The following is a 25,771-nucleotide window of genomic DNA, read 5'->3' as shown; positions in this document are numbered from 1 at the left end:
CTTTTCACTGTGAATGATTTTTTTTTTTCCAGTTTGCACACATGCCAGTTCAGTCTGTGGGTGTATAGTTCCTCCACGGTTGCAAACCAATGTGCAGAGTCTCCCGGCCACCGCTCCAGCCCCTCCTGGAGCGACTCCTTCATCCTCCAAGTCTCCAGGGTGGCCCCTATGCACCCAGCCTCTCCCTGATCCGTCAGCCCCTGGCCACCCAGACTGCTTCTCAGTCCCTATGGTTTGGCCTTTTCCAGAATGGCCTAGGAATGGGAATCCTACTGTGGTAGCTTATTGGGTCTGGCTTCTTTCCCTTAGCAAAATGCATCTAGGATCCACACACATTCGTGCGGGCATCACTGGCTCCTTCCCTTTTCTCACTGGGTCTTCCGTTCGAAGGGAGGACCAGACTTGCTCTCCCCATTCCCGTGTTCAAGGCCATCCCCGAAGGCTCCGTGTGTGAGTGACGAGGAATCAAGCAGTGAACCTGGCATGCAGGTTTCATGTGGATGTCAGTTTTCAAATCAGTGGGTTCAATATCTGTGACACTTTGGGGACGTGTGGTTCAAGTCCACTGAGCTTTGTGAGCCACTGCCCAACTGGCTGCCAATGTGGCTGTGCCATGTCATGTTCCCAGCAAACCTGGATGAGAGTTTCCAGGACCCCTAATTCTCCCAGCATTTGGTTGCTGTCATTATTGCCTGGGGGGGCTCATGGGCCCTCTATCCTGCCACCCTCCTGTGGGTCCTACCATGGGTCCCCATGGGTCAGGGAGAGCACCTTTCACCATTGTGCATGATTTTGTTTGCTGTCTTCTGTCTCCTCAGGATCCTCCTGGGTTCTGGCCCCACATGTTCCAGTCTGACCCAGGGCTTGGAACCAGGGAGGTGCTCGGTTCATGGTGCCGGCTGCTCCCTGGGCCAGGAGAGCTCTTGGCAGCTCTGTCATCCCTCCTGGGTGACCCTGGCTTTTGCTCTGGGGAAGCCCCCATCCCTCTCATTCACTCCATCTCCCCTGGGGCCCTGTGGCTCCTGTAGGCTTACTTGGCTCCATATTGATCCCTGAAGAAGATATCCTTCCTTAATGTCCCGCTTACGTCCAGGTCGATCTGGTGGATGTGTTCAGATGACCTCTTGCCCTTCTCTTTCATGATCTGTAGGGCAGGGCCAAGAGGAGGAAGCAGCCTCAGAACAGATGGAAGCCTCCCTGCCCCCAGTGGCAGTCAGCCCACAGTCAGCACTTCGGGAAGAAAGGACAGAAGGAAGGTTTCCTTCTGCAGAAAGCTGCATTTTGGCTTGTTACTGAAGCCAGGGAGGGTCACCAGAGCTGAGTTTGTGGTGACTGTGTAACCATCTGTGCCCAGGGTGTTCATCTGACCTTCACCCCCAGCCCCCCAGGGTGGTCTTGACGTTCCCTCCAGCTGGAGACCTGGGCGCCTGACACGGCCTGTCCTGTTTGTGCTCTGGCTGAGCGTACCTTGTATATTCTCGGGTTTTTCAACTTGATTTCCTGAATGTTCAGGAGGACTGACCACACCGGGCCCCGGATGTTCATGGGAATTCCCTTGTACACTCGATCTATAAGCTGTGGACAGAAAACAATCTGGTGTCCCAGGCCACAGGGTGACCCCAGTGAGGACCAGAGCCCGGGGATTCTGGAAATTGTCGGTTTTGGCCCCATGATTCCTCAGTAGAGGTGACATCAAGTTGGGACAGGGTCTCCCTTCCCAGGACTGAAACAGTGGATGGACACTCAGAGTCGAAACTCTGATCTGAACCTTTTCCTTCCTTTGGGTCACCAGGGCATCCCTAGCCTTGAGCTCTGGGTGGTCCCAGCCCTAGATTCAGATTCCCTCCCAGCAAGGTGACGCTTGCACGAACAGGCAGGGAATCTGGCGACCAGGCCTGCAGTCCTCCGGGTGAGGACAGTGTGCCACCCGCCCTCTGAGAGGCTGATGGTGCCAGGCCACAGCCATGGGTGCCTGTCCCCTGTCTCTGCAGAGAGTGCTTTTGGGGGCCTCTCCCCCCACACATTACTTTTGTACTGTGCTTATATGTCTCCCATTCTCCCAGCATTTTCCTCCAGTTGCTCGTCCGTCTCATCTCCTGCCGATTCTGTCAAATGAGGCATGTTGGAGTTAGCGGAGCTGCCAGGCTTCCCAGAGCTGCCCGCGGATGCTGGGTCTTGGGCTCTGGAGCCCTGGTGGGACCCAGCTGGAAGGAGCCAGGGAAGGGCAGACCTCAAGGGCTGAGAGCCTTTGAGCAAATGAGCACCAGTGGGCTGGCTTTGGGACCCCGGGATGTACCATCCTCAGGCCACAGACACACCAGTCTTAGGTCCCAGCCTCTAGGTGGGGTCGTGACACAAGCACGCAGCCACCCCCAAGCCAGGACTGTGGTTCTCCTTTTGAAAATTTTATCAAACTGTCAAAGTTAACAGCAACCTGGGGTCAGGTCCAGCAGGGACTGCTGCCCCTCCCAGTGACAGCATGTTGTCCTCACCCACCACCACCCAGGCTGGCTGCTTCCTCTGCCTCACCGACCACCCGCCCAGTCCCTACGTCCCTGGACCAGCCCCTCCATGCATCAGGCTCTTACCTTCGCCTCCCGCGCAGCCAGAGGAGGCAGCTCCGTCTCACTGTAAGGCAACCCAGGCAGAGCTGAGGACCTGCACGGGGCCTGGAGCCGCCCCAGCCTGGGAGCAGACCCCTAGAAAGCACTGGCTCTGTCCCTATCCAGCTCAGGGCTCAGCCCAGGAGAAGGCACAGGGAAGGGAGGACAAGGGCTTTCCTGTGGGTCTGACTCCCAGGAGGGGCAGGACCTGGGAGAAGAAGGAGTGCAGGGACAGCCTGGCTGGGGTTACTGGGGCCGCTGGTGTGGGAGGTGGTCAGGCTGCCCAGTGGGGCTGCCCGCCCTGGACTCCAGGTGGTGCTTTCTGCTGGAGCTGAGAAAGGTTAGCCCTGAGATGGGATGGGGGTCGCCCATGGTGGGCGACCGGGCCCTGACAGGAGTCCCTCAGGGAGTGACCACATCACCCCACCAGGGTCAAGGGAGCCTGCCCTGAGACCTGCCCGGTGTACTCTGGGTGCACCAGGGGCCCATCCCACTTGACAGCCCCAAGGTCCTTGCAGGTTCTGACCTCCCAGCATCCACCTGCCTCTCCCTGCACCCGAGCCACACACCTGCGTTTCAGAAGTGGCAGGGCTCATCAGCTCCCTCCCACCCTACCTCCCCAGGGATCCTCTGTCTCTCCATCTTATGATCCCTGAGGGATGGGCTCCTGGCTGGGCTCCTCTTACCTGGCCCCAGATCCCTTCCCAGCACCAGACCCAGGGTCTTTAGCCACAAGCCCCGCTGCCTCCCTGGCCTCACCGTGAGATGCCCAGAATGGGGCCCTGCCCATCTTCTCCCCCATTCTCCTAGGGCTACAGCCTCCATTGTCACCATGCCTTTTCCCCTCACGGGACAGTGAGGGCTGTAGCTCTAGGGGAATGGGAGAGAACAGGGGCAGGTGGGCCCTCAGAGACCTGCTGGACAACAGCCCCGAGGCTGGGCCAGGCGTCCCCTCACCCTGTGGCCACAACCCTTGGATCTCACTGGGGTTGTCTCCAAGTAGACAGGGCCAGACCCTCAGGCTGCCCCGCTCCTCTTGTGCTCGTTTGCCGACAGAACTGCTGAGAGCCCAGGTGCCTGACCTAGTCCAGTCTCCATTCCCACCGGCTCCCTAGATGGGCCCCGCACCTCTGGCCTAACAACAACCTTGGGCTGGACCTGCAGGGGAGCCAGGGAGGAGTTCTGTCCCTGGAAAGGAGGTTGACCGAACCTGGCGAGACATGTCCTGCATCAGAAAGGCCTTTCTAAAAGCAAACCCATCCCTGAGCTGAGACAGGTGCTTTAGGGGTGAGGGGAGTGCAGAGGACTCACTGCAGAATTCCAAAGTGATCAATGTTGCCGTAGATTCCAACAGGCACAGGCCCCTTGTCCTCTGGCAGCCCAGCTCGGTGTCCCTGTAGCCCAGAGGGAGCCTTGGTGAGGGGTCCAAGGTAAAGGGTGCAAGGGCCTGAGGGCATTGGCCACCCGTCCCTGCCCTGTGCTCCTAGGGAGCGCAGGACCCTTTGACCAGGGCGCACTGGGAGAGGCCTCCCTCCAAGAAGCAGACCGACTTGTACCTTTTCGTATTTCATAATGATGTCCTCTCGCTCTTGTGCCCACCAACTGTCCGCGTCCTCTACCGTGTCCATCCTGTGAGACAAAATTGTCTAAAGGTTACACTGTACCTGACAGCTTCGGAGAACACCTGAACTGCTCCCGCCGGGCTCCCAGATGCTGGCTGGCTGCGTAAACCCCATTCCACTGCGGCCCCCAGGTAAAAAGGGGCCAGACCCAGTGGCCCACAGCTGCTCGAGTCTCTGGAGTCTCAAGTCCCAAGCAGGGGTGGGCATCTTCCCAAGGACTTGAGTACAGTGGGACCTACACAGAGAATCCTGTTGTCCCCAAATGCCATGAAATGGGGGCACACCTGCCCCAGCAGGTTGAATGGTTTCCACCTGCCAAGGGTGAAGGGCCCATGATGGGCTATTCCAGGGATGTGGAGGCAGACTGGGCTCAGCGACCAGAGGTCTCTGTACACTCGGCCTCCTGGGATGCTCAGGGCCACAGAGATGCCCCGTTTCCTACAGGGAACAAGATCTCTCCTGACTGCTCGGTTCTACACCGCTCATCACTTTGGCTACCGCGGCCCTTCAGTCTGAACAGTGAATCCACTTTAGGAATAACGCCTGTTGAGCAGGAGGGTGTTCGGCTTGGGGATGAAAAAGATCTATTGTACTCATGGAAACCACGTCTCTCACAGAGGGACTGTGGAGTCCACCATTCTGAGCTGTCCCTAGAGGAGGAGGCTTCATTTTCCTGGGTCACTGAGGAAGAACAGTGGGTCCTTGGTCCTGGAGAACACCTGGGTGGACCGTCCCTCCTGGGAATACTCGGGGCAAAAGGAGGGCGAGGCCTCGAGAGGACCACACAGAGCAAGAAATACCTGGGGAGAACCCTAGTGCCTGGACCCCTTTGAACAGAAGGGAAGATAGTCTCCCCTCAGCCTGCCCTCCAGGGCTCCTTCATTTTCCACAGCTGCCCAAGGGCAGCAGGCTCCCCCGGACAAGGGACCATGTGTGTTCAGTGGGGCCCACAGCGACCATCAGGACCCAGCTTAGGGCACAGAGGTGTTCTGAGGACCGTCCTATTCACCCCACCCACAGTGGATCTATACCAGTGGCTCTGCCAGGACCAGGCTCTGCCCCATCGGGATCGGAAACCTGGGCAGATTTGGGATCTAGGGCAGGGAGGTCACAGGGTTCAGGCCTGAATTCCAGCACAGCACACGGCAGGGCTGAGAGCAAAACTCAGGGTCAAGTCTGGATTCCCAGGCCGGTTACTGCCTCTCTGACCCCAGACGTCTCATCTGTCGAATGGGTACATTTGGGAACAGCACCCACTCTACGAAGCCACCACGAGGACGAAAGAGCCAATCGTCTACACGGGCAGTGTAGAACGGGCGCCTGGTGAGTGCTCAGGGATGACCCTCCTCGGTAGCTGCCCCACAGACGCTAACACCGCCCACACTGTAACCACTGTCCCCAAGTCAACCTGGAGGGAAGAGAGCAGGTCACACTCACCTGATTCTGATGAATCAGCTGGCCTGGGTTATGCCTCTCAGGGAGAAAACCTTTGAGTCCACAGAGCTGCTCACAGATACCACTGCCTGTGTGTAACTGCTGTAGAACACTGAGGCAGGCCAGAGAGCGGATAGGTGCTAAGCACCAGTGACATTCTGAGGTCATGGCACGCATCACAATGGGGCCTTGCCCGGGTCAGCAGGGCCCATAGTCAGGGTCCTCCGCTGCCTGAGGCGTCAACATGCCTGCCTGCGATGTGTTTGTGCACGTGCGTGCACATGTGTATGTGGGTAAACACGTCTGTACACGTGTGTGTTTTCTCTGGCCAGGCCCGGCTGCCCCACTCATGTGTGCAACCAGTTCCTCATCACTGTCACCCCTGAGGCCCAGGGCCAGCATCAGAGCATCCATGGGTGCTCCCTAACTTCAGCCCTCCCTGCCCAGGGTGGTCCTGGGATACACATAGGGGTGGAGGGAAGTGACTGCTGCTGTTGCATCTCAGAATACAAAAGCGAATACTATTACCTAATGGTCTTTTTAGTGTCTCTAATGGTATCACTTCTTCATTTCTGATATTTTAACTGGGTATTTCTCTCCATGACCCTTGGATATTCTAGCTAGAGGATCCTGTGGGGAAAGTGCCGGGCACACACTAGGGGCTCACTGTTCTAGACATGTTATCTAAAACCTGGTTCAGCTGTCCTTCCACGCAGGGCCTAGGGGAGGCCAAATTCCAGGGTCCAGAAAGAGCTTGGGATAAAATGAAACTTCAAGGGGACGGCTTTGACCTGGGCTGAGTCTGCCTTTGCCATCCAACTGGAGTCTCAAGTCCTGAGGCAGGACGTCCAGATGCCCCAGTGCAGGGTCCTCCCGATCAACACCTGCTCCCCTGTACTCATTAGCAACCTCACCCACCCTACTCTCAAAGCACACTTCACTCTCGTATCCAGGAACTCTGCATCTGTAGATTCAGCAACAGCAGATGGAAAATATTCGGAAAATAAATTGGATGGTTATGTTTCTATGGAACATGTGCAGACTTTGTTCTTGTCATCATTCCCTAAAGAATACAGTATCACGACCATTCATGTAGCATCTGCATTGTATTACACATCATGAATAATCTAGTAATGGTCTAATGTATACGGGAGGATATGCATAGCTTATACGTAAATACTAGGCCATGTTATATCAGAGACTTGAGTATCCATGGATTTTGGCATTCCGAGGGAACCTAGAACTAATCCTCCATGGATACCAAGGGATGATTGAATATACTCACTCAGGAAGGCTTCTCATTGGAGGAAGGGCCGAGTTCAGGATAGACAGGGACATCATCCCTGGACTACTGTCCATCCATCCATTCATCCATTGGCACCACCCTCTAGGACTGTCCCAACGACAGCCCTAGCAAGTGGAGACAAGAAAAAAGCCTGGCTCAAATGGTACAGCTTTGAAGTCTTGGAAGTTGTACCAAGACTGGTACTCATACTGGTGATGTTGCACCAGTATGAGAATAGTGGGTCAGTTTCCTCCAGGATCCAGAAAGCGTATCAGGCAGGCTCGGGGAGAGGAAAGGAGCATGGCCTCTCCAGCAGCCACACAGGCCTGCAGTAGGACGGGGCTGGGGCTGGGGCTGGGGCTGCGGCTGGCCCTGTTTATCACTTGGGCCTCATGAGGGGAAAAGAAAGAACGGGGGCAGAGGAGGAGCATGGAGACAGCTGGTTGCCTAAGGAGAAGGTGCCTCAGGGAGGGTTATTAGTTTGTTTTCACACTGCTATAAAGAAATACTTGAGACTAGGTAATTTATAAAGGAAAGAGGTTTAATTGACTCCCAGTTCAGGGAACCTACAGTCACGGCAGAAGGCGAAGGGGAAGCATGCACCTTCTCCACAAGGGGGCAGGAGGGAGTGAGTGAAGAACCAGGAAGTGCCACTCTTTCAAACCATTAGCTCTCCTGAGAACTCCCTCACTATCAGGGGAACAGCAGGGAGGAAACTGTCCCCAGATCCCATCCCCTCCCACCAGGTTCCTCCCTTGACACAGGAGGATTACAATTCCAGATGAGATTTGGGTGGGGGCACAGAGCCCAATCTGTGAGGGTCTCAGTCTATGTTGCAGCTCCCCTGGGGCTGAGGCTGAGTACAGATCTGCTGGCCCTGCTCTACAGCACGTGGGGACTCTGCCTGTGTGCCCCCATCTGCTGCTTCCTGGGGGTGGTGGTTGCTTCCTCCAGAGGAGGGTGGATCTGCTCTCCTACCCACCCCTCTCCAAGGCCTTGTGGAGCCCTGGCCACGTCCTCCCCGGGTAAGAGCAGGAAACTGGTCTCCTTGCTCTTCTTGCTGCTTGGGTGACAATCCTGGGGTCATTCATAGGCTCCATCACTGTTCCCGCTTCTAAATGGAGTATTTTGGCACATTTTCCTGGCAGAGTCCGGGGCCTCATCCCTGTTATTTATTCTAGCTTGGTAAAGCCAGGTTAAGACATCTGGGCAAGGAGATAGTAGAGTGGCCCCCAGGAAGGGTGGGTGGAGGGCGCTGGCCTTTGGGCTTGCCAGGAGCAGGGTGGGAGGGGGCAAGGTTACCAGGAAGCAGGGCTGTCAGGGCCAAAATCAGGAGGCGGTAATAATGCTGGTGGGGAGACAGGGCTGTGTGGTTGGCTTGGGGTGGGGCATGAGAGCCAAGGTTTGTCAGGACGCAGAGGGGTGGCTGACCCATGGACTAGGGGCTGTGGAACCCAGTGGTTGCCCTTAGTTCCTGGATCCTGGGAGACTTCTGGAGCCTGGGTGGGGGACAGCCTAGGGGTGGAGGTGGGACAGACAGGGGTAGGGGTGGGAGAGGAGGCCTTGCATGGCAGGGTGCAGGGTAGGAAACCAGCCAGGGGCCAGTTTGCATTGGCGGCTCCCATCCCCATCCCCACCCCCAAGCCCACCCCTACCCCCACCCTGCTGCAGAGTCGGGCCTGGGCTGCTGTCCTCTGCTTTGGCCTCAGCAGATCACACGATGGAAGCTGGCAGCCCCATGGGCACCACTCAAGCCAGCTGTGACCTGCGGTTTCTATTTCCTGGAGTGTGGGGTTCCCACCCAGGAGAGCACAGGCACACCCCACACCCCTCATTTTGAGGATGCTGGGAGGTGGGGACCAAGGTCCTGCAGCCCTCTGCTTGCGCTGTGAAAGATAGCCTAGGAGTCCTGTGTCCACCCACCCACGTGGGGCCCCAGGAGCCTGAACAGTGGCAGGCAGAGAGATGGGGAGGGAGAGAGAAGTGGAAAAGAAGGAGAGAGAAAGAGAGATGGGGAGAAGGAGTGAGGGAGAGAGAGGAAGAGAGATAAGGAAAGAGACAGAGGAGGCTGAGAGGAAAAGGAGCAAGAGATAGGGAGAGACACAAAAGGCAAAGAGAGAGACAGGGAGAGACGAGCGTGAGTAGGAGGTCGGGTCACTCTCGATCCCAGTCCCCAGTGAAAACCGTAGGTCGCCATCACCTAACTACGCATGCAATAAAGTCTTCTGCCTGCTGCTTACAGCCCGAGAACCCCTTCTCCGAGAGAATAAAATCTTTGACCATTGCCCTTTCTCACCGGAGTTTGCTCAGGTCTTCTGATGAAGTGTGATGTCTGACCCATCGCCTTCCTGGGCTCAAGGATCCATGAAAAGCCGACGCCTCTTTTGGGGAGGCTCTGCAGTGCCTTCATCTCACTAGGCTCCCCAGGAAGCTTGCGAACTTGGCTTGAGCCCTAAGCAGCTGAGTATGTGCCGGGCCTCTGCTTCTCTCTTTCAGTAACAGGGAGAACCAAGAAAGAGACTGGAGCATGGTCTGCAGAGAAGGCTCTTGTGCAAACACCAGGAGAATGAGGGGCCTCAGTTGTCTTCCTTTCTCCTAAAAACACGCATTTCCTCCCAGGCCACCCTAGTGAGGGCATGAAGCACAGCGTGTGTGTGTGTCTGTGTGTGTGCGCATTTATATGCATGTGTACGTATGTATGTGTGTGTGCAGGTATATACATGGGAATGTATTTATGTATGTGCATCTGTGTGCATGTGTGTCTGCAAGTATATGCATGTGTATGTATGTGCGTGTGTGTGTGTGTGTGTGTGTGTGTTGCAGGGCTTTACAGTGGGAAGGATGTGGGAGGGCAGCTGCAGCTCCAAGCTGCAAGTCTTTCTGATAGAATGGTTAAGATTCCCTGGACCACAGAAAGAGTGTTTTCATTTGCACCTATTTTTATTAGCATTTAAACCTGTATACTTCGTAGCATGTAAAGCTTAAGTTGCTTGACTATTCTTAGAAACGTTTTCACCAGCGGTCCCCAAACTTTTTGGCACCAGAGAGCAGTTTTCTTGAAGACAACTCTTCCACGGACCTGGGAGAAGGGGAAGGGATGATGCAGAGATGATTCAAGCCCATTACATTTATTGTGTGCTTTATTTCTATGATTATTTCACTGTAATATATAATGAAATAATTACACAACTCACCATAATATAGAATCAGTGGGAGCCCTGAACTTGTTTTCCTGCAACTACATGGTCCCATCGGGAGGTGATGGGAGATAGTCACAGATCATCAGGCATTAGGTTCTCATAAGGAGCACGCAATCTGGATTCTTGGCATGCTGAGTTCACAGTTGGGTTCTATGAGAATGTAACGGCACCACTCATGTGACAGGTGGCAGAGCTCATGTGGTAATGTGAGGGATGGGGAGCGGCTGTTTCTACAGATGAAGCTTTGCTCCCTGGCTGGCTGCTCACCTCCTGCTGTGCAGCCTGGTTCCTAACAGGTGGGGACGCCTGATTTACCCAGTAAGATAAACACATTTTTATGTCAATTGAAATTATTCACCCTGCACCACCCAAAATTATCTTGCATACCTCACCCACCCAAGGGTCCCGTAGCGCACTTTGGGAGCTGTAGACAGTAAGCCTGGAGCTCCACTGAGCATTCCATCTCTCCACCATCTGTGGGCTAACAGGCTGTGTTAGTTTCCTAGGGCTGTTTTACAGTACCACAGACTGGGCACCTTTAACAACAGAATGTTACTGTCTCACAGTACTGGAGGCCATGGGTCCAAGATCAAGGTGTCATCAGGGTGGGTATTCCTTTTCCACTGGACTGTGGATACATTCTTAGAAGGTTTTTGGTTGCTGTTCACGTTAATTTCTCTTCCTTTCTGCAATTGTTCTCTTTCAGTACTCCCTGATATTTTTCTTCTTGAAGAAGTAGCTAGTTAATTTTGTATTTTAAAATTCTTCCCCTCACCCCAAGAACTTCTGCCTTTATAATTGGCTCTCTTCATATTTATTTTATACAAGATATGTGGCTGATTACATTGTTTCTGTCTGTACAGATGGAGAGTTAAGGAATAAAGAGGACAGACAGACTAGATTACCTCAAACACTGAAATGCTATGATTTGTCCGAAGTCATACATACATTATCTGACCAGACATATGTGCTTTTTCTCTAGAAGCATTTTGTCATTTGGAATCAGATAGGTCTTCTGAATCTACCTTAATGAAATTGACAACTTTCAGAGGTTTTCAGTGGTGAAGAGAAACTTGGACAAGGAGATAACTTCCACAAACAGAAAAAACCTCGTCTCTTCTGGATTCCTTTAACGCCAGTGGTCGTCACCAGGGGCAGATTAGCCACCTCTTCCCCAGGCTGGGACCTCCACCTTCTCCTCTACAGGTGTATCACCTTAGAAATCTTCTGCATCTCACTGTCACCCAACACATTTTCTCCTTCCAAGCCTCTGCAGTCTCACGAGTTTGTCTGTATTTTTCTTCTCATAAGCTACCTTGCTACCCTAGCCAGCCTGGATCTCATAGGAGATTAACGGAAATACTCCCAACATTGGGCCTTTCCTGTGCCCCCATCTTCCTGCTGTATCCTGGCAAAATGCCAGCCCAATCCAGTCTGTTGTTCTACTTCTGTATCTGAGGGCTAAAGAAAAAGGACCTAGTCATACAGATTAACCCTGTTTTAAAGTAACTATTACATATTTTCAACCTCATCTGAGTACTCAGCCTTGCCTGATGCCTTTTGCTCACCCAGCCCTGTTTAGTTCTCTCATTCTCTTCAACATCTTTAGCAAATCTTCTCCTTTCCCTTTCCCCATCTTGACCTTCTTGTCTCTTCACCTGATACAGAGGTTCTTAGCTCCTACTTCATCGAGAATTTTAAGGTTTTGCTCTCTTCTATAAATTGACCTATAGGAGTATCCCTCTTTACCCTTTTCCTATGGTTTTCAGGGGATGGAATATTTGTCCTGAGAAGGCCAATACATCCATGGGACAGGTGTCTCTATCCCCATTTGCTACATAAGTATTCGACTTCAGCCATCCGGTGCACTGGTCTGTCTCTGGTTTACACCTGCTGTCTCTGTGTCTGCTTTAGCCCATTGACTTCTTCCCTCACAACATTACTGAACTTGTCAATAGGCACATCAGTGATCTCCTGCATGCCAAGTCTCATGGACATTTTTCTTCATGTTGTTTGACTGCTGCTCTGCCTGACTGGATATTATAATCTCCTGTCCTTGAAACCCTAGGCTACTGTAGCACTACACTTTACTGGTTCTCCGCTTACCTTCGTTACATCTCTTTTGTTTTCTTTTTTCCCAGATCCCTCCAGGTGTGGCCTAGGAATCCTTTTAAACACAGTGCTCCAGGCAGAAATTAGTTGGAGGTAGTTCACAAGATGCAATTTATTTGCCATCCACCCTTGCATTTCAGCTCCATTATTTGTCCTTGCCATGCATATCTATAAAAACACTTTCTCCTTCCCAGAGATGGCAGCTAACAAGACCTAGCAAAGAGAAATGGGAATTTTCATTCACAATTTCATAGGGAAAGCAATTGGCAAGATTATTTTACTGCCAAGGGTAATAAAACTAATGAGAGAGTTGAAGAAAGAGGCATGAATTCTGAAACTGTCTAGAACCATCTAAGAGGTAAAGCTGAGGAGTTTTATCCATATTTGTAGGCTGTGATTATTTTCATAGAAGTACTCTCTGATTTATGGGTATGTCACTGATTACCACCAGAATTGCAGATTGGGCACATTAAGCACATCAGCGTAAAAATCCTTGACATTTTGGCCAGGCGCGGTGGCTCACGCCTGTATTCTCAGCACTTGAGGATGCCGAGGTGGGCGGATCACAAAGTCAAGGGTGCGAGAGCAGCCTGACCAACATGGCAAAACCCTGTCTCTACTAAAAATACAAAAGTTAGCCAGGTGTGGTGGCACGTGCCTGCAATCCCAGCTACTCGGGAGGCCGAGGCAGGAGAATCGCTTGAATCCGGGAGGTAGAGGTTGCGGTGAGCCAAGATCTCACTGCTGCACTCCAGCCTGGGCAACAGAGGGAGACTGTCTCAAAAATAAAATAAATCAAAAAAATCCTTGACATTTTAAAAATACCTCTGGCAGGGTTTCAGTGTAGTCGTGATATTGAAAATATTACCATGATTTGTCAGTTTCTTAAGTATAATTTTGTTTAGTCACGTGTATGATAAGAACATACAGACTTCTTGCTGGGGGCATTGGCTCATGCCTGTAATGCCTATAATCCCCACTACTCAGGAGGCTGAGTCCGGAGGATTGCTTGAGGTCAGGACTTTGAGACTAGCCTGGACAATAGAGCAAGACTCTGTCTCTTACAAAAAACATAATCATGAATAGATTTCTTGGTTTGTGGGGTTAACTTTTTAAATTTTCCTCTCATTAATTTGCCACATTTTTAAAAAATTTTTTGAGATGGAGTCTCACTGTGTCACCCAGGCTGGAGTGCAGTGGCACGATCTCGGCTCACTGCAATCTCTGCCTCTCAGCTTCAAGCGATTCTCCTGCCTCAGCCTCCCGAGTAGCTGGGACTACAGGTGTGTGTCACCACACTCGACTAATTTTTTGTATTTTTTTAGTAGAGGTGGGGTCTCACCGTGTTAGCCAGGATGGTCTCGATCTCCTGACCTCGTGATCTGCCTCCTCGGCCTCCCAAAGTGCTGGGATTACAGGCATGAGCCACCATGCCTGGTCTAATTTACCACTTTTATCTGACTAAGATACCTTAACTTTATTTATTCCTTGGATTGGTAATATAGTGAAATGATTAGGGCAGGGTTTTGAAACCAGAGAGATCTGGGTTCAAATCCTGGTGTGGGCTGTAGATGTTGGGGGCAATGGCCTTAAATCCTCTGACTTTCCAGTGATTTTTCAATGGGTAAAATAACCCTTACGTTGTGGAATGTTGCAAAGATTAGAGAGGATGTATATAAAATGTTTACCTATTACAGTGCTTGATATGTAGAAGATGAATTCTAAAATTACACCGACCCATTTTGCCCACTGCGGCTTTAGAATAGAAAAGTATACTCATACATTAGAATTGTGCACCTAGAGCTAAGTGACTCCAGCCCTGTGAAACCCTTGGATGCCAAAATGGCCTGTAGGACTAGATAGATGAATGTCACCTGACCTTGACTGTCTATTAAAACTCACTGTGTTGGGCCAGGTGTGGTAGCTCACGCCTGTAATCCCAGCACTTTGGGAGGCCGAGGTGGGTGGATCACGAGGTCAGGAGATGGAGACCATCCTGGCTAACACGGTGAAACTCCGTCTTTACTAAAAATACAAAAAATTAGCCGGGCGTGGTGGCGGGCGCCTGTAGTCCCAGCTACTAGGGAGGCTGAGGCAAGAGAATGGCGTGAACCCGGGAGGAACAGCTTGCAGTGAGCCGAGACCGCGCCACCACACTCCAGCCTGGGCGACAGAGCGAGACTCGGTCAAAAAAAAACAAAAAACAGAAAAAACCAACCAAACAAAAAAAAATCTCACTGTATTTTATTATTATTATTTTGGAGATGGAGTCTTGCTCCATCGCCCAGGCTGGAGTGCAGTGGGGCGCAATCTTGGCGCACTGCAACCTCTCCCTCCCAGGTTCAAGGGGTTCTCCTGCCTCAACCTCCCGAGTAGCTAGGATTACAGGCACCTGCCACCACGCCCAGCTAATTTTTTGTATTTTTAGTAGAGATGGGGTTTTGCCATGTTGGCCAGCCTGGTCTCCAACTCCTGACCTCAGGTGAACCACCCACCTCGACCTCCCAGAATCCTGGGATTGCAGGCATGAGCTACCGGGCCTGGCCAGATCTGAAATACATTTGATGCCAGTGTAGCCTTAGTGGAGTGAAACTCTTATTAACAATGACAGTATTTGAAAAATATGAGAGATACTATCATCAGAACTGAATGACCTTTCTCAGGAATGGTTTTATCCTAATTAAGTAATGATCAGAGTTGGGCGAGGTGGCTCACGCCTGTAATCCCAGCACTTGGGGAGGCTGAGGTGGGCGGATCACTTGCGGTCAGGAGTTCAAAACCAGCCTGGCCAACATAGTGAAACACCGTCTCTACTAAAAATACAAAAAAGTACCAGGTATGGTGGGGCGTGCCTGTAATTCCAGCTACTCGGGAGGCTGAGGCAGGAGAACTGCTTGAACCGTGGAGGCGGAGGTTGCAGTGAGCCAAGGTCTTGCCACTGCACTATAGTCTGGGTGAGAGCAAGACTCCTTATCAAAAAAAAAAAAAAAAAAAAATTCCGATTATAACATCTGTGAATGGAATAATTTGTAGACTCTTGGCATTCAAGAATTTGATGTTAGCTTTCTCGACTATTTATGAACCGTAAAGGTTCATGATGCGGACGTTCTGTTGAGATGGAAACTTGAACACTGTTTGCGGTGGAGGCGAGGTTGAGGACGTCGCTTGGCGGATGAGTAAGCCTCACCCATCTGGACGGCAGCATTTACACTTCAACTTCACTTTTAACTTCATATTTGCTGCTTGTTGTTATTTACGTGGTAACTAGTATGAATGATTCACATACACACATACGTATTCTTGGTCTCTTTGTGAAATATTACACCAAGAAGAAAACACCATTATGAAGCTAGTGATAGTAAAATAGTCCCCAGACACAGTGCTCTTCAGTGCAAACGTGGGAAGTTTACGGAAGAAGCTCTCTGTCAGTGACAGCCGTAAACTTTGGAATATGCAAAGATCTTGAAGTATATCTCTCACTTATACCAGGGATTTTTGTACAGTAGAGAATTGAAATTTGAGCTTATGAGAGCTGGTAGCATTGGATTTTTTCGCTTTTTGTCTATCAATCCATTCATGGTTTTTTTTTTTTTTTTTTTTTTGAGATGGAGTCTGGCTCTGTTGCCCAGGCTGGAGTGCAGTGGCCCGATCTGGCTCACTGCAAGCTCCACCTCCCGGGTTCACGCCATTCTCCTGCCTCAGCCTCAGGAGTAGATGGGATTACAGGCGCCTGCCACCACGCCCCGATAATTTTTTGTATTTTTAGTAGAGACGGGGTTTCACCGTGTTAGCCAGGATGGTCTCAATCTACTGACCGAGTGATCTGCCCGCCTGGGCCTCCCAAAGTGCTGGGATTACAGGTGTGAGCCACCGCGCCTGGCCACCATTCATGGGGTATTTTAAGATTTCATGTCAAAGCTCCGTTTGTCTCAGATGGTACAATTGTCTGCCGTGTTGAAATACGTGGTAACGCAAATTAATATTACCCCGAAACAAGACTTTGTTTATTTTTTATTTTGAAAATTTTTTAAAATTATACTTTAAGTTCTGGGATACATGTGCAGAACGTGCAGGTTTGTTACATGGGTATACGTGTGCCATGGTGGTTCGCTGCACCTATCCTGTCGTGTAGGTTTTAAGCCCCGCATGCATTAAGTATTTGTCCTAATGCTATCCCTCCCCTTGCCCGCCATCCCCTGACAGGCCCTGGTGTGTGATGTTCCCCTCCCTGTGCCCATGTGTTCTCATTGTTCAACTCCCACTTATGAGTGAGAACGTGTGGTGTTTGGTTTTCTGTTCCTGTGTTGGTTTGCTGAGATGATGGTTTCCAGCCTCATCCAAGTCCCCGAATATGACATGAACTCATTCTTTTTTATGGCTCCATAGTATTCCATGGTGTATATGTACCACATTTTCTTTATGCAGTCTATGCTTGATGGGCCTTTGGATTGGTTCCAAGTCTTTGCTATTGTAAATAGTGCTGCAATAAACATACGTGTGCATGTGTCTTTAGAGTAGAATGATTTACAATCCTTTGGGTATATAGCCAGTAATGGGATTGCTGGGTCCAATGGTATTTCTGGTTCTAAAAGTCTTAAAATATCCTCTAAAGTAGATTTCAAAATACAACATACATGAGTCTGAAGAGACCTGCTCACAGAAGTCATCTGTAATTTATAGGAAGATGATGCTGACACTAGCTTAACCATGCATTTAGCACACCTCAGTTACAGTGAAAATCCAATTTTGTGCAAAAAGTGGGAAATAAATGGAGGCGTGTTTGCTTTACGAGACTTTATTTGATTTTTGTAAATAGAAAATGGTTTTATTACATGTAAAATATAATTTAAATTGGTCACTGTGAGGAATCGCCACACTGTCTTCCATAATGACGGAACTAATTTACACTCCCACCAACGGTGTAAAAGCGTGCCTGTATCTCCACATCCTTTCCAGCATCTGTTGTTTCCTGACTAATTTTTAATGATCACCATTCTAACTGGCATGAGATGGTATCTAATTGTGGTTTTGATTTGCATTTCTCTAATGAGCAGTGATGATGAGCTTTTTTTCATATGTTTGTTGGCCACATAAATATCTTCTTTTGAGAAGTGTCTGTTCATACCCTTCACCCTCTTTTTGATGGGGTGGTTTTTTTTTCTTATAAATTTGTTTAAATTCCTTGTAGATCCTGGATATTAGACCTTTCTCAGATGGATAGATTGCAAACATTTTCTCCCATTCTCTAGGTTGCCTGTTCACTCTCATGATATATATATTTTTTTTTTGCTGTGCAGAAGCTCTTTAAGTGTTTATTTTAATATTTAATTTTTTAATATTTGTGTAATAATGTCCAGTTTTACCAAGCATCTACATAGGAGCTTTTATGCAGAACTCATTGTTCTTCACTAAGAGCTTGTTAGTCCAGTAGTAAAATCAAATCCATCTTCAGTTGCTATGTGGCTTTGTTAAACAGTTAAGCTTGAGTTGGAGATGCTCTGCCGTAGGGAGGAGTTTTCACTCCCCAGATGTGTTTGTATATAATATAATGTATTTTTCCCCTTTCCCCTGTGGAAACTTTGTGGAAAGATTATTTCAGTGTCAACCCTGATTGATATTTTAGTAATCGAACAAGTGTCTGTTACTCCTTTATTCATTCATTTATCAAGTGCTTAATGGGTGCCTTCTGGTGCCAGACACTGCATTAGAACTCTGGGGAATCAAAGATGAATCACATTTAGTCTCTACCCCCTGGGAATTTATTCTGGTTAGAGAAATTGTAAACACATAATCATGATCCTATGGAATATTTTTAAAGTATGAAATGAGATAATGTGTGTGAAAAAGCTTTGTAAGCTTTACACATTTAAGATTTTTTCTCCAGTGTCTAGCATGATGCCTGACATATTTTAACTAGTCGTTACACTCTTGAATGAACTGGTGAAGAGCCAAGAGTTATGAGAGCATAATACTAGAGTGTAGATGGATTAGTTCTGCCTGGATGGACAGGAGGGACGCGGAGGCTTCCAAGAATATAACTTTTGAACTGGACTTGGAAATATAAGTTGTTTATGTTAAGAATCGAGAAAGGAGGTTCTGGGGGGGCAGCTATCAGTCATTGAAGTGCCTGGATTTAGATGAACCACATATCTACAGGCTTATGCAGTTTACAAGATGCTTTTGATTACAGTATCTCTTTTGAGCCTTATGACAGGTCCATGAAGTGAGTTCATATAACCAAGAGAAGCTTTGACCAGATCCTGGGTTCTAGGGTGTAAGAGACAGCATCTGGCCAGTTTATTCTTTACAGTTTCACGAATGTTATGATTGCCAATGTTATTGTATTTCTATTATTATATTTGTGAAAGCATGGTTTTCTGAGTTACAAGTATATGAAAGACAGATGTATACATGTAATAAAATGTATAGTTTTCTTTTTTCTTTTTCTTTTTTTTTTTTTTGAGACAGAGTCTCGCTGGGTCCCAGGCTGGAGTGCAGTGGTGCAATCTCGGCTCACTGCAATCTCTGCCTCCGAGGTTCAAGCAACTTTCCTGCCTTAGCCTCTCAAGGAGCTGGGATTATAGGTGCCTGCCACCTTGCCTGGTTAATTTTTGTATTTTTGGTAAAGACAAGGTTTTGCCATGTTGGCCAGGCTGGTCTCAAACTCCTGACCACAAGTGATCCTCCTGCCTCAGCCTCCCAAAGTATTAGGATAACTGGTGTGAGCCACTGTGCCCAGCACATCTTGGCACCCTTTTCAAAACTCAACTGACCACTGATGTGAGAGTTTGTTTCTGGGCCCTCTATTCCACCCCATTGATCTCGATGTCTGTCCTTATGCCAGTATCACAGTTTTCGGTTTTTCTTTTCCTTTTTTTTTTTTTGAAACAGAGTCTCACTCTGTCACCCAGGCTGTAATGCAGTGGCGTGATCTTGGCTCACTACAACCTCTGCCTCCTGGGTTGAAGTGACTCTCCTGCCTCAGCCTCCCGAGTAGCTGGAATTACAGGTGCACGCCACCATGCCCAGCTATTTTGTATTCGTAGTAGAGATGGAGTTTCACCGTGTTGGCCAGGCTGGTCTTGAACTCCTGACCTCAAGAGATCCACCCACCTCAGCCTCCCAAAGTGCTGGGATTATAGGTGTGAGCCACTGCACCTGGCCTGTTGTTTTTTTTTTTTTTTTGAGAAAGGAGTCTCACTCTGTTGCCCAGGCTGGAGTGCAGTGGCATGATCTCAGCTCACTGCAAGCTCTGCCTCCCGGGTTCATGCCATTCTCCTGCCTCAGCCTCCCGAGTAGCTGGGACTACAGGTGCCTGCCACCACGCCTGGCTAATTTTTTTGTATTTTTAGTAGAGACGGGGTTTCACTGTGTTAGCCAGGATGGTCTCAATCTCCTGACCTCGTGATCCACCTGCCTTGGCCTCCCAAAGTGCTGGGATTACAGGCATGAGCCACCATGCCCGGCCAAGTTCTCCAACTCTTTTCTTCTTTTTCAAAATTGTTTTGATTATTCAGGGAGGGTGACTTGAAATTCCCTATGAGGTTTAAAATGAGTTTTCTATTTCAGAAAGAAAATCAGATGTGCCATTGGAATATTCAGAAGGATTACATCGAATCTGTAGATTGCTTTGGATAGTCTTGACATCATAACAATATTAAGTCCTCCTTCATAAACATAGGATGTCTTTCATTTATTTATGTCTTCTTTAATTACTTTCAGCAAGGTTTTATCATTTTCAGTGTATGAGTCTTTCACCTTCTTGGATCAATTTATTCTAAAGTGCCTTATTCTTTTTGATGCTATTATAATGATATTCTTTTCTCTGGAATGTTTATTGCTATTGTATATAAATGCAACTGATTTTTGCGTGTTGATTTTGTATCTTGTAACTTTGCTGGATTGGTTTATTTGCTCTAACAATTTTTTGTAGAATCCTTAGGGTTCTTTACATAGAAAATCAATAGGCAAACAGAGATAATTTTTCTTCTTGGCCAGGTGCAGTGGCTCATGCCTATAAACCCAGCACTTTGGGAGGTGAAGTCAAGCTGATAGCTTCAGTCCAGGAGTTCGAGACCAGCCTGGCCAACAGAGTGAAACCCCATCTACTAAAAATACACACACACACAAAAATCAGCCAGGTGAGGTGGCACGCACCTGTAGTACCAGCTACTTGGGAGGCTGAGGCAGAAGAATCGCTTGAACCCAGGAGGCAGAGGTTGCAGTGAGCCGAGATCGCACCACTGCACTCCAGCCTGGGAGACAGAGTGAGACTCCATCTCAAAAAGAAAAAAAAAAAGGCAATATCAACAAAGCAAAATGACAGCCTACCAAACAGGAGAAAATACTCACAAAGAGATTACTATCTGGAATAGATAAATAACTCCAAACACTCAAACTAAAAAACAAATTCAAAAATGGGCAAAAAGGCCAGGTATAGTGGGTCATGCCTGTAGTCCCAGCATTTTGGGAGGCTGAGGCAGGAGGATCACTTTGGGCCAGGAGTTCAAGACCAGCCTAGACAACATAGCGAGACCCTGCCTCTACAAAAAAAATTTAAAACTGAGCCAGGCATGGTGGCACAGGCCTCTAGTGCCAGCTACTTGGGAGGCTCAGGCAGGAGAATCACCTGAGTCCAGGAAGTTGAGGCTGCAGTGAGCTATGATTGCACCACTGCAGGGACAGAATAAGATCTCGTGTCTTAAAAAAAAGTAATTATCTGTTCCACTTCCACTCCCAGTTGGAATTGAAACAAGAACTCAAGCAAATAGTGCACCAATGTTCATAGCAGCATTAGTCACACAATAGGAAAAGGTGAAAAGAAACTCACTGTCCATCAAAAGTTCAATGGCTAAACGATGTGTGAAAAATACATAAAATGGATTATTATTCAGTCATAAAAAGGACTGAAGCTCTGATCCACGCTTAATATTAATGAAACATTGAAAGCATTATACTAACTGAAATAAAGACAGCTACAAGGCACAAATATTATATGATCCCACTTCTACGAGGTATCTAAAATGGGCCAATTCATAGGGACAAAGTAAAATAGAGGTTACTGGCAGCTGGGGAGGGGGAAATGAAGAGTTATTGTTTAATGGCTATAGTTTGTTTTGTGTGAGTGAAGAAAAAGTTTTCACATAGTGGTGGTGATTACACAACACTGTTGATGTACTTGGGGCCACTGAACTGCACATTTCAAAATGGCTATAATGATAAATTGTATGTATATTTTGTCACAACTTTTTAAAAGTAAAATGTTATGTACATATAAATATTCCTTAAATTTGTATCTACATTATCAAAAACGGAACAAGCTGAAGTATAAAAGGGGGAACAATTTAACACACATCAGTAAGAATGAAACTTGTTTATGCTAAAACAGAAAATATAAAATGATGTTTGCTAGGAGAATAACTATTAAAAACGTGCCCACAAAGACTGAACACTAATATACAAAAATTAAGATAATTCTATTATAATTTTCTCTCATTTCCTTCCTCTAGTTATATTAACATGTTAGATTTCTTTTCAGTCTACTAACAACAACCATATGCCACATCAAAAGAATTATCCTGACTGCTATGCTACTGGGTTGAGATAGGTCTGTTTTAATACAAAGCAGCTTCAACTAAGAGCCGTAAGAATTACTACGCAGCCAAGCCTACAAAGGCAGTCCCAAGAAACAAGATGGAACACTCAAATAGCTATCCTTCACTTTCACACTGACAGCTTGTGTTCTTCCCCACAGCTTACCTGCAGGCAGGGTCAGGGAAATTCAGAATTTCACAGGAGAATATGGAAAAATGGAGAGCAAGACATAAGTGAATGGGATGCACTGGTGAAATTTCTCTTACTGCAATATCACTAGCAGCTTTGTAAGCCACCAGGCTGTTCTCTGCTGCCTCCTTCCTGTCATTTCCTGTGGCAAATTCTGCCAGACACCTGTGGTAGTCCCCTTTCCTAGATTTAAACCAGGAACAATGACTTTTAAAGTAAAATAGCTAAAATTGTTCTATATAATAGAAAATATGTGACAAAAATATATGTAACAATTAACAAGTGTACTTCAATAATTTTAAACACTCTCAAGAATATTTGGCTTCATTTCACTTTTTTTCTTAGACATTTCATACTATTTTCCTTATTAAATATAACCAAAAATCCCACAGAAATTAACTGAGGAGCCTCTAAATATCAACAAAACTATCGCTTGATAGACTGGAATTAAACAAGCAAGTGGTTCCAAGAAATGGCACAAGTGTATTAATCATAAAATAAAATTTCTACATGAAACATTCAGCCAGCCCTGTGCAATGTGTGGCCGTTTGGGGGAGGGGAATGAGATAGGTCCCATGAAAGCAAAGCAATATAAATAAGTAAAGCAAAAGCTAATGCATTTTTATAATAGCCTGACCATCTTTTTATTCCAACATCAACTATCCATCTAACATTAAACAATTATTTGTAAATAAAAGTTGGAAACCTACATAGAAGAAAGTCATGATTCTAAAAAGGCCAACTTTTAATGTTACATTTTCCTTTCTAGTATAGAACCTACATTTCATAATAGAAAACCTTGGACTTGCCAGTGGTAGCTGCTGGAATGAGGTGTTTGTCCAGTGCATCCAGAACGTCACCACAGATTAACTTTAGCTCAGTCTCAACCTGAAAACATAAAAATAAATTTTAAAAAATCAGACTGTTTCAGTCTAGAAATTCTGTAAATTTATTACACATTCTATCTACCTCTGGTTTTGAGGAAGAGAACTTAGTATTAAAGAGAATTCGTATCCCTCTCCAAACTCCCTTCTTCCCTTTTGACACAAAGGCAGAGAAAAGCTGCCTCTCGGTTATCAAAAGTATCTTTTGCTTTCTGCATGCAATTAAGTGCTACACACACACCACCCCCTACCCCAACACCCCCTCACAATCCAACTACAAAATCAGCAATGACTGAAACTGAACACTGATGCTACTTGGTAAACGCTGGTCAACTACATGAATCTTTCACAAGGTAGCAACTATTGTGTCCATTTACTTGGGAAAGCAGAACCTAAGACATTTGCTCAAAGATCATCCCCTTAAAAGGACTTAATAAGCAGAGCTAGGATTTGAAGCCAGGCAGGGTGCAAGTGGCAGAACAAAATTCAAACCCAGGCAGTTTGCCTTCAGTACTTACATTCCTAACAACGTTGAACAGGCAATCCCTTTAGTGGAAGAGATCCAAAACTAGTTAAGATACCAAAAATCTATGGACCAAAAAAACTATTGCCACTCATCTCTATTCATTTATAATGCTGAAAATGTACAGCACCTCTAAACACACATACCCAGCTTGCTTCCTTTTTTTTTTTTGAGATGGAGTCTTGCTTTGTCCCTCAGGCTGGAGTGCAATGGCACTATCTCAGCTTACTCCAAGCTCTGCCTCCCGGGTTCACACCATTCTCCTGCCTCAGCCTCCCGAGTAGCTGGGACTACAGGCACCACCACCATGCCCCGCTAATTTTTTTTATTTTTTTTATTTTTAGTAGAGACAGGGTTTCACCATATTAGCCAAGATGGCCTCGATCTCCTGTCCCTGTGATCCTCCCACCTCGGCCTCCCAAAGTGCTGGGATTACAGGCATGAATCACTGTGCCCGGCTGCTTGCTTCCTATTTTCTATGAGCAGATGGCACTACCCTTGAACTTTTCTAGGTTCCTCTCATGCCCCTGGAACCTCCTTTCCACTGTAAAACATTCTCTCACTCTTTCTTCCATAATTGCATTCTTATCTTAGCTAAGCAAAAGTGTTTTCTGAATCAACTATCTCCATGATGACTTTTCAGATAGAGACTGCTGTAGGAGACGAAAGGTTTCCATGTTCTCCTAGCTCCTCACATACTCAATGACTGCTCTCCTGTTACTTGCTCCAAATCCTTCCTCCTCACAAGCCGATACTCTACATTCCATTTCTCAGTTTCTGTCATCAATGGCTCTCTAGGCTGTTCTCCTACATTCAATGACTATCTACAGCCAACCTAGCCAATACCTGAGATCACACCAAGGTATGGTGTGGCCACGTTCCATTCAACAGAGTTCTTTGCTTTCTACTCCAAGACTTGCACGTGTCCATACCCCTAACTGTGCTGCTCCATACTGGAAGTCTCACACTGCAATGCTCCACTCTTGGCTGTGGCTTCCTCTTTTAGTTCTTTTTCTCTTCTTGTTTCTACTTAGGGACTCATCAAGACATCTCCTCCCTCCCTCCCTCCCTCCCTCCTTCCTTCCTTCCCTCCCTTCATCTCATCTAAGACATCAGACTGGAACTTTTCACATCTTCTCCCAATGTATCAGTTGCTTTCTTTGCTTCCTGCTTCCCTTTCCTAGCTAGCCCAAGTCCCACAGTGTAGCTCATGGACTTCTTTCTTCAGCACTTTCAACTTTCTCACTTCCTCATTCCTCCAGGACACAAAACTTGTCTATTGGTCATCGAAATTCTTTGACCCAACACATTTCATGGTAATGGTAACATCAACCCCAGCTTACAACTTTATTTTTAGGGACAGGGTCTCACTTTTTTTTGCCCACTACTGCAGCTTCCAGGAGAAAAAGTTATTCACCTCTGCCCTGAAATATTCTGTAGCCTAATCCAAGAGAGCAAAAGATAAAAACCTACCAAGATATAAAATGTGTACTACATATACCATCAAGTGAGCACTAGGCTGTGACCTCAAATGCCAATGACTATGGCCAAATTACTGACAGACATACCCTGAGAACTAAGCCAGACACTCAAAAGAAACAAGCCTCCCTTTTCAGAGACATTTTCTAAAACTATAAAAATAAAAGGCAAAAATTAGGACATATTCAGGTGACAACAACTTCCTTCCCCCTGACAATTTATGTTGTATAAAACCTAAAGATTAAAAACTATGACATTGGATAAAAAAAAAACCCTGAGTCTTTCAATAAAAAGAAGAATGGAACAAATTTAACCAAAAACACTAATCATTTTTCTTGAAAATACAGTAGTTCCCTTTTATCTGAGGGGGATCCATTCTGAGACTCCCCAATGGATACACTGAAATCATGGATAATACCAAACCTTATATATACTATGTTTTGTTCTATACATACACATTCATGGTAAAGATTAATTTGTAAACTAGGCACAGTAAAAGATTAATAACAGAACAATTATAACATACTCTAATAGAAGTTATATGAACGTAGTCTCTTTTTCTCTCCAAATATCTTATTGTACTGTACCACTGGTAACTCAAACTGTGGATAAGGGGGGACTGTGGTACAACAGTCTCACCATTTGCTGGTATTTCCCAATCATTTTTCACTTGTCTTCTCCTCCCTTGTTTCCTTCTTTCTGTTCAAGGCTGCTGATTATTCTCCAGGAGGCTCTTGTAGCTCCAATCACATTCTTAGATGTAACAGATAGGAAGTTTCTTTCTTCAGCTGTCAGCTCTACATCCATCCCTGCTAATTTCTTCATTGGCTCCACCATTTCTGTAAG

The 25,771-nt window shown here is 47.3% G+C and overlaps 1 protein-coding gene across 7 annotated transcripts in view; it reads right to left on the bottom strand.

Moving 5' to 3' along the window:
- The window catches only part of LOC129047324 (TBC1 domain family member 3G-like), a 96,966-nt gene that overhangs the window by 5,185 nt on the left and 66,010 nt on the right, over nt 1-25,771 (bottom strand). For 3 of the 7 annotated variants that reach the window (XM_063718776.1, XM_063718779.1, XM_063718778.1), the window contains exons 1-7: nt 6,945-9,234; nt 4,160-4,232; nt 3,915-3,997; nt 2,589-2,628; nt 2,028-2,105; nt 1,468-1,575; nt 1,035-1,144 (exon numbers count right to left, since the gene is read on the bottom strand). In XM_063718776.1, the coding sequence (XP_063574846.1) occupies nt 1,035-1,144; nt 1,468-1,575; nt 2,028-2,105; nt 2,589-2,628; nt 3,915-3,997; nt 4,160-4,232; nt 6,945-7,030 (578 nt within the window). In that variant the 5' untranslated portion in view covers nt 7,031-9,234. The other 4 variants (XM_054536956.2, XM_063718780.1, XM_063718775.1 and 1 more) reach the window with 2 other exon arrangements.

The sequence above is a fragment of the Pongo abelii genome, chromosome 19, assembly GCF_028885655.2.
Source record: "Pongo abelii isolate AG06213 chromosome 19, NHGRI_mPonAbe1-v2.0_pri, whole genome shotgun sequence".
NCBI lineage: Eukaryota > Metazoa > Chordata > Mammalia > Primates > Hominidae > Pongo > Pongo abelii.
Note: the sequence above shows the minus strand (reverse complement) of the source record. Positions and strands in the feature narration are given on the sequence as shown.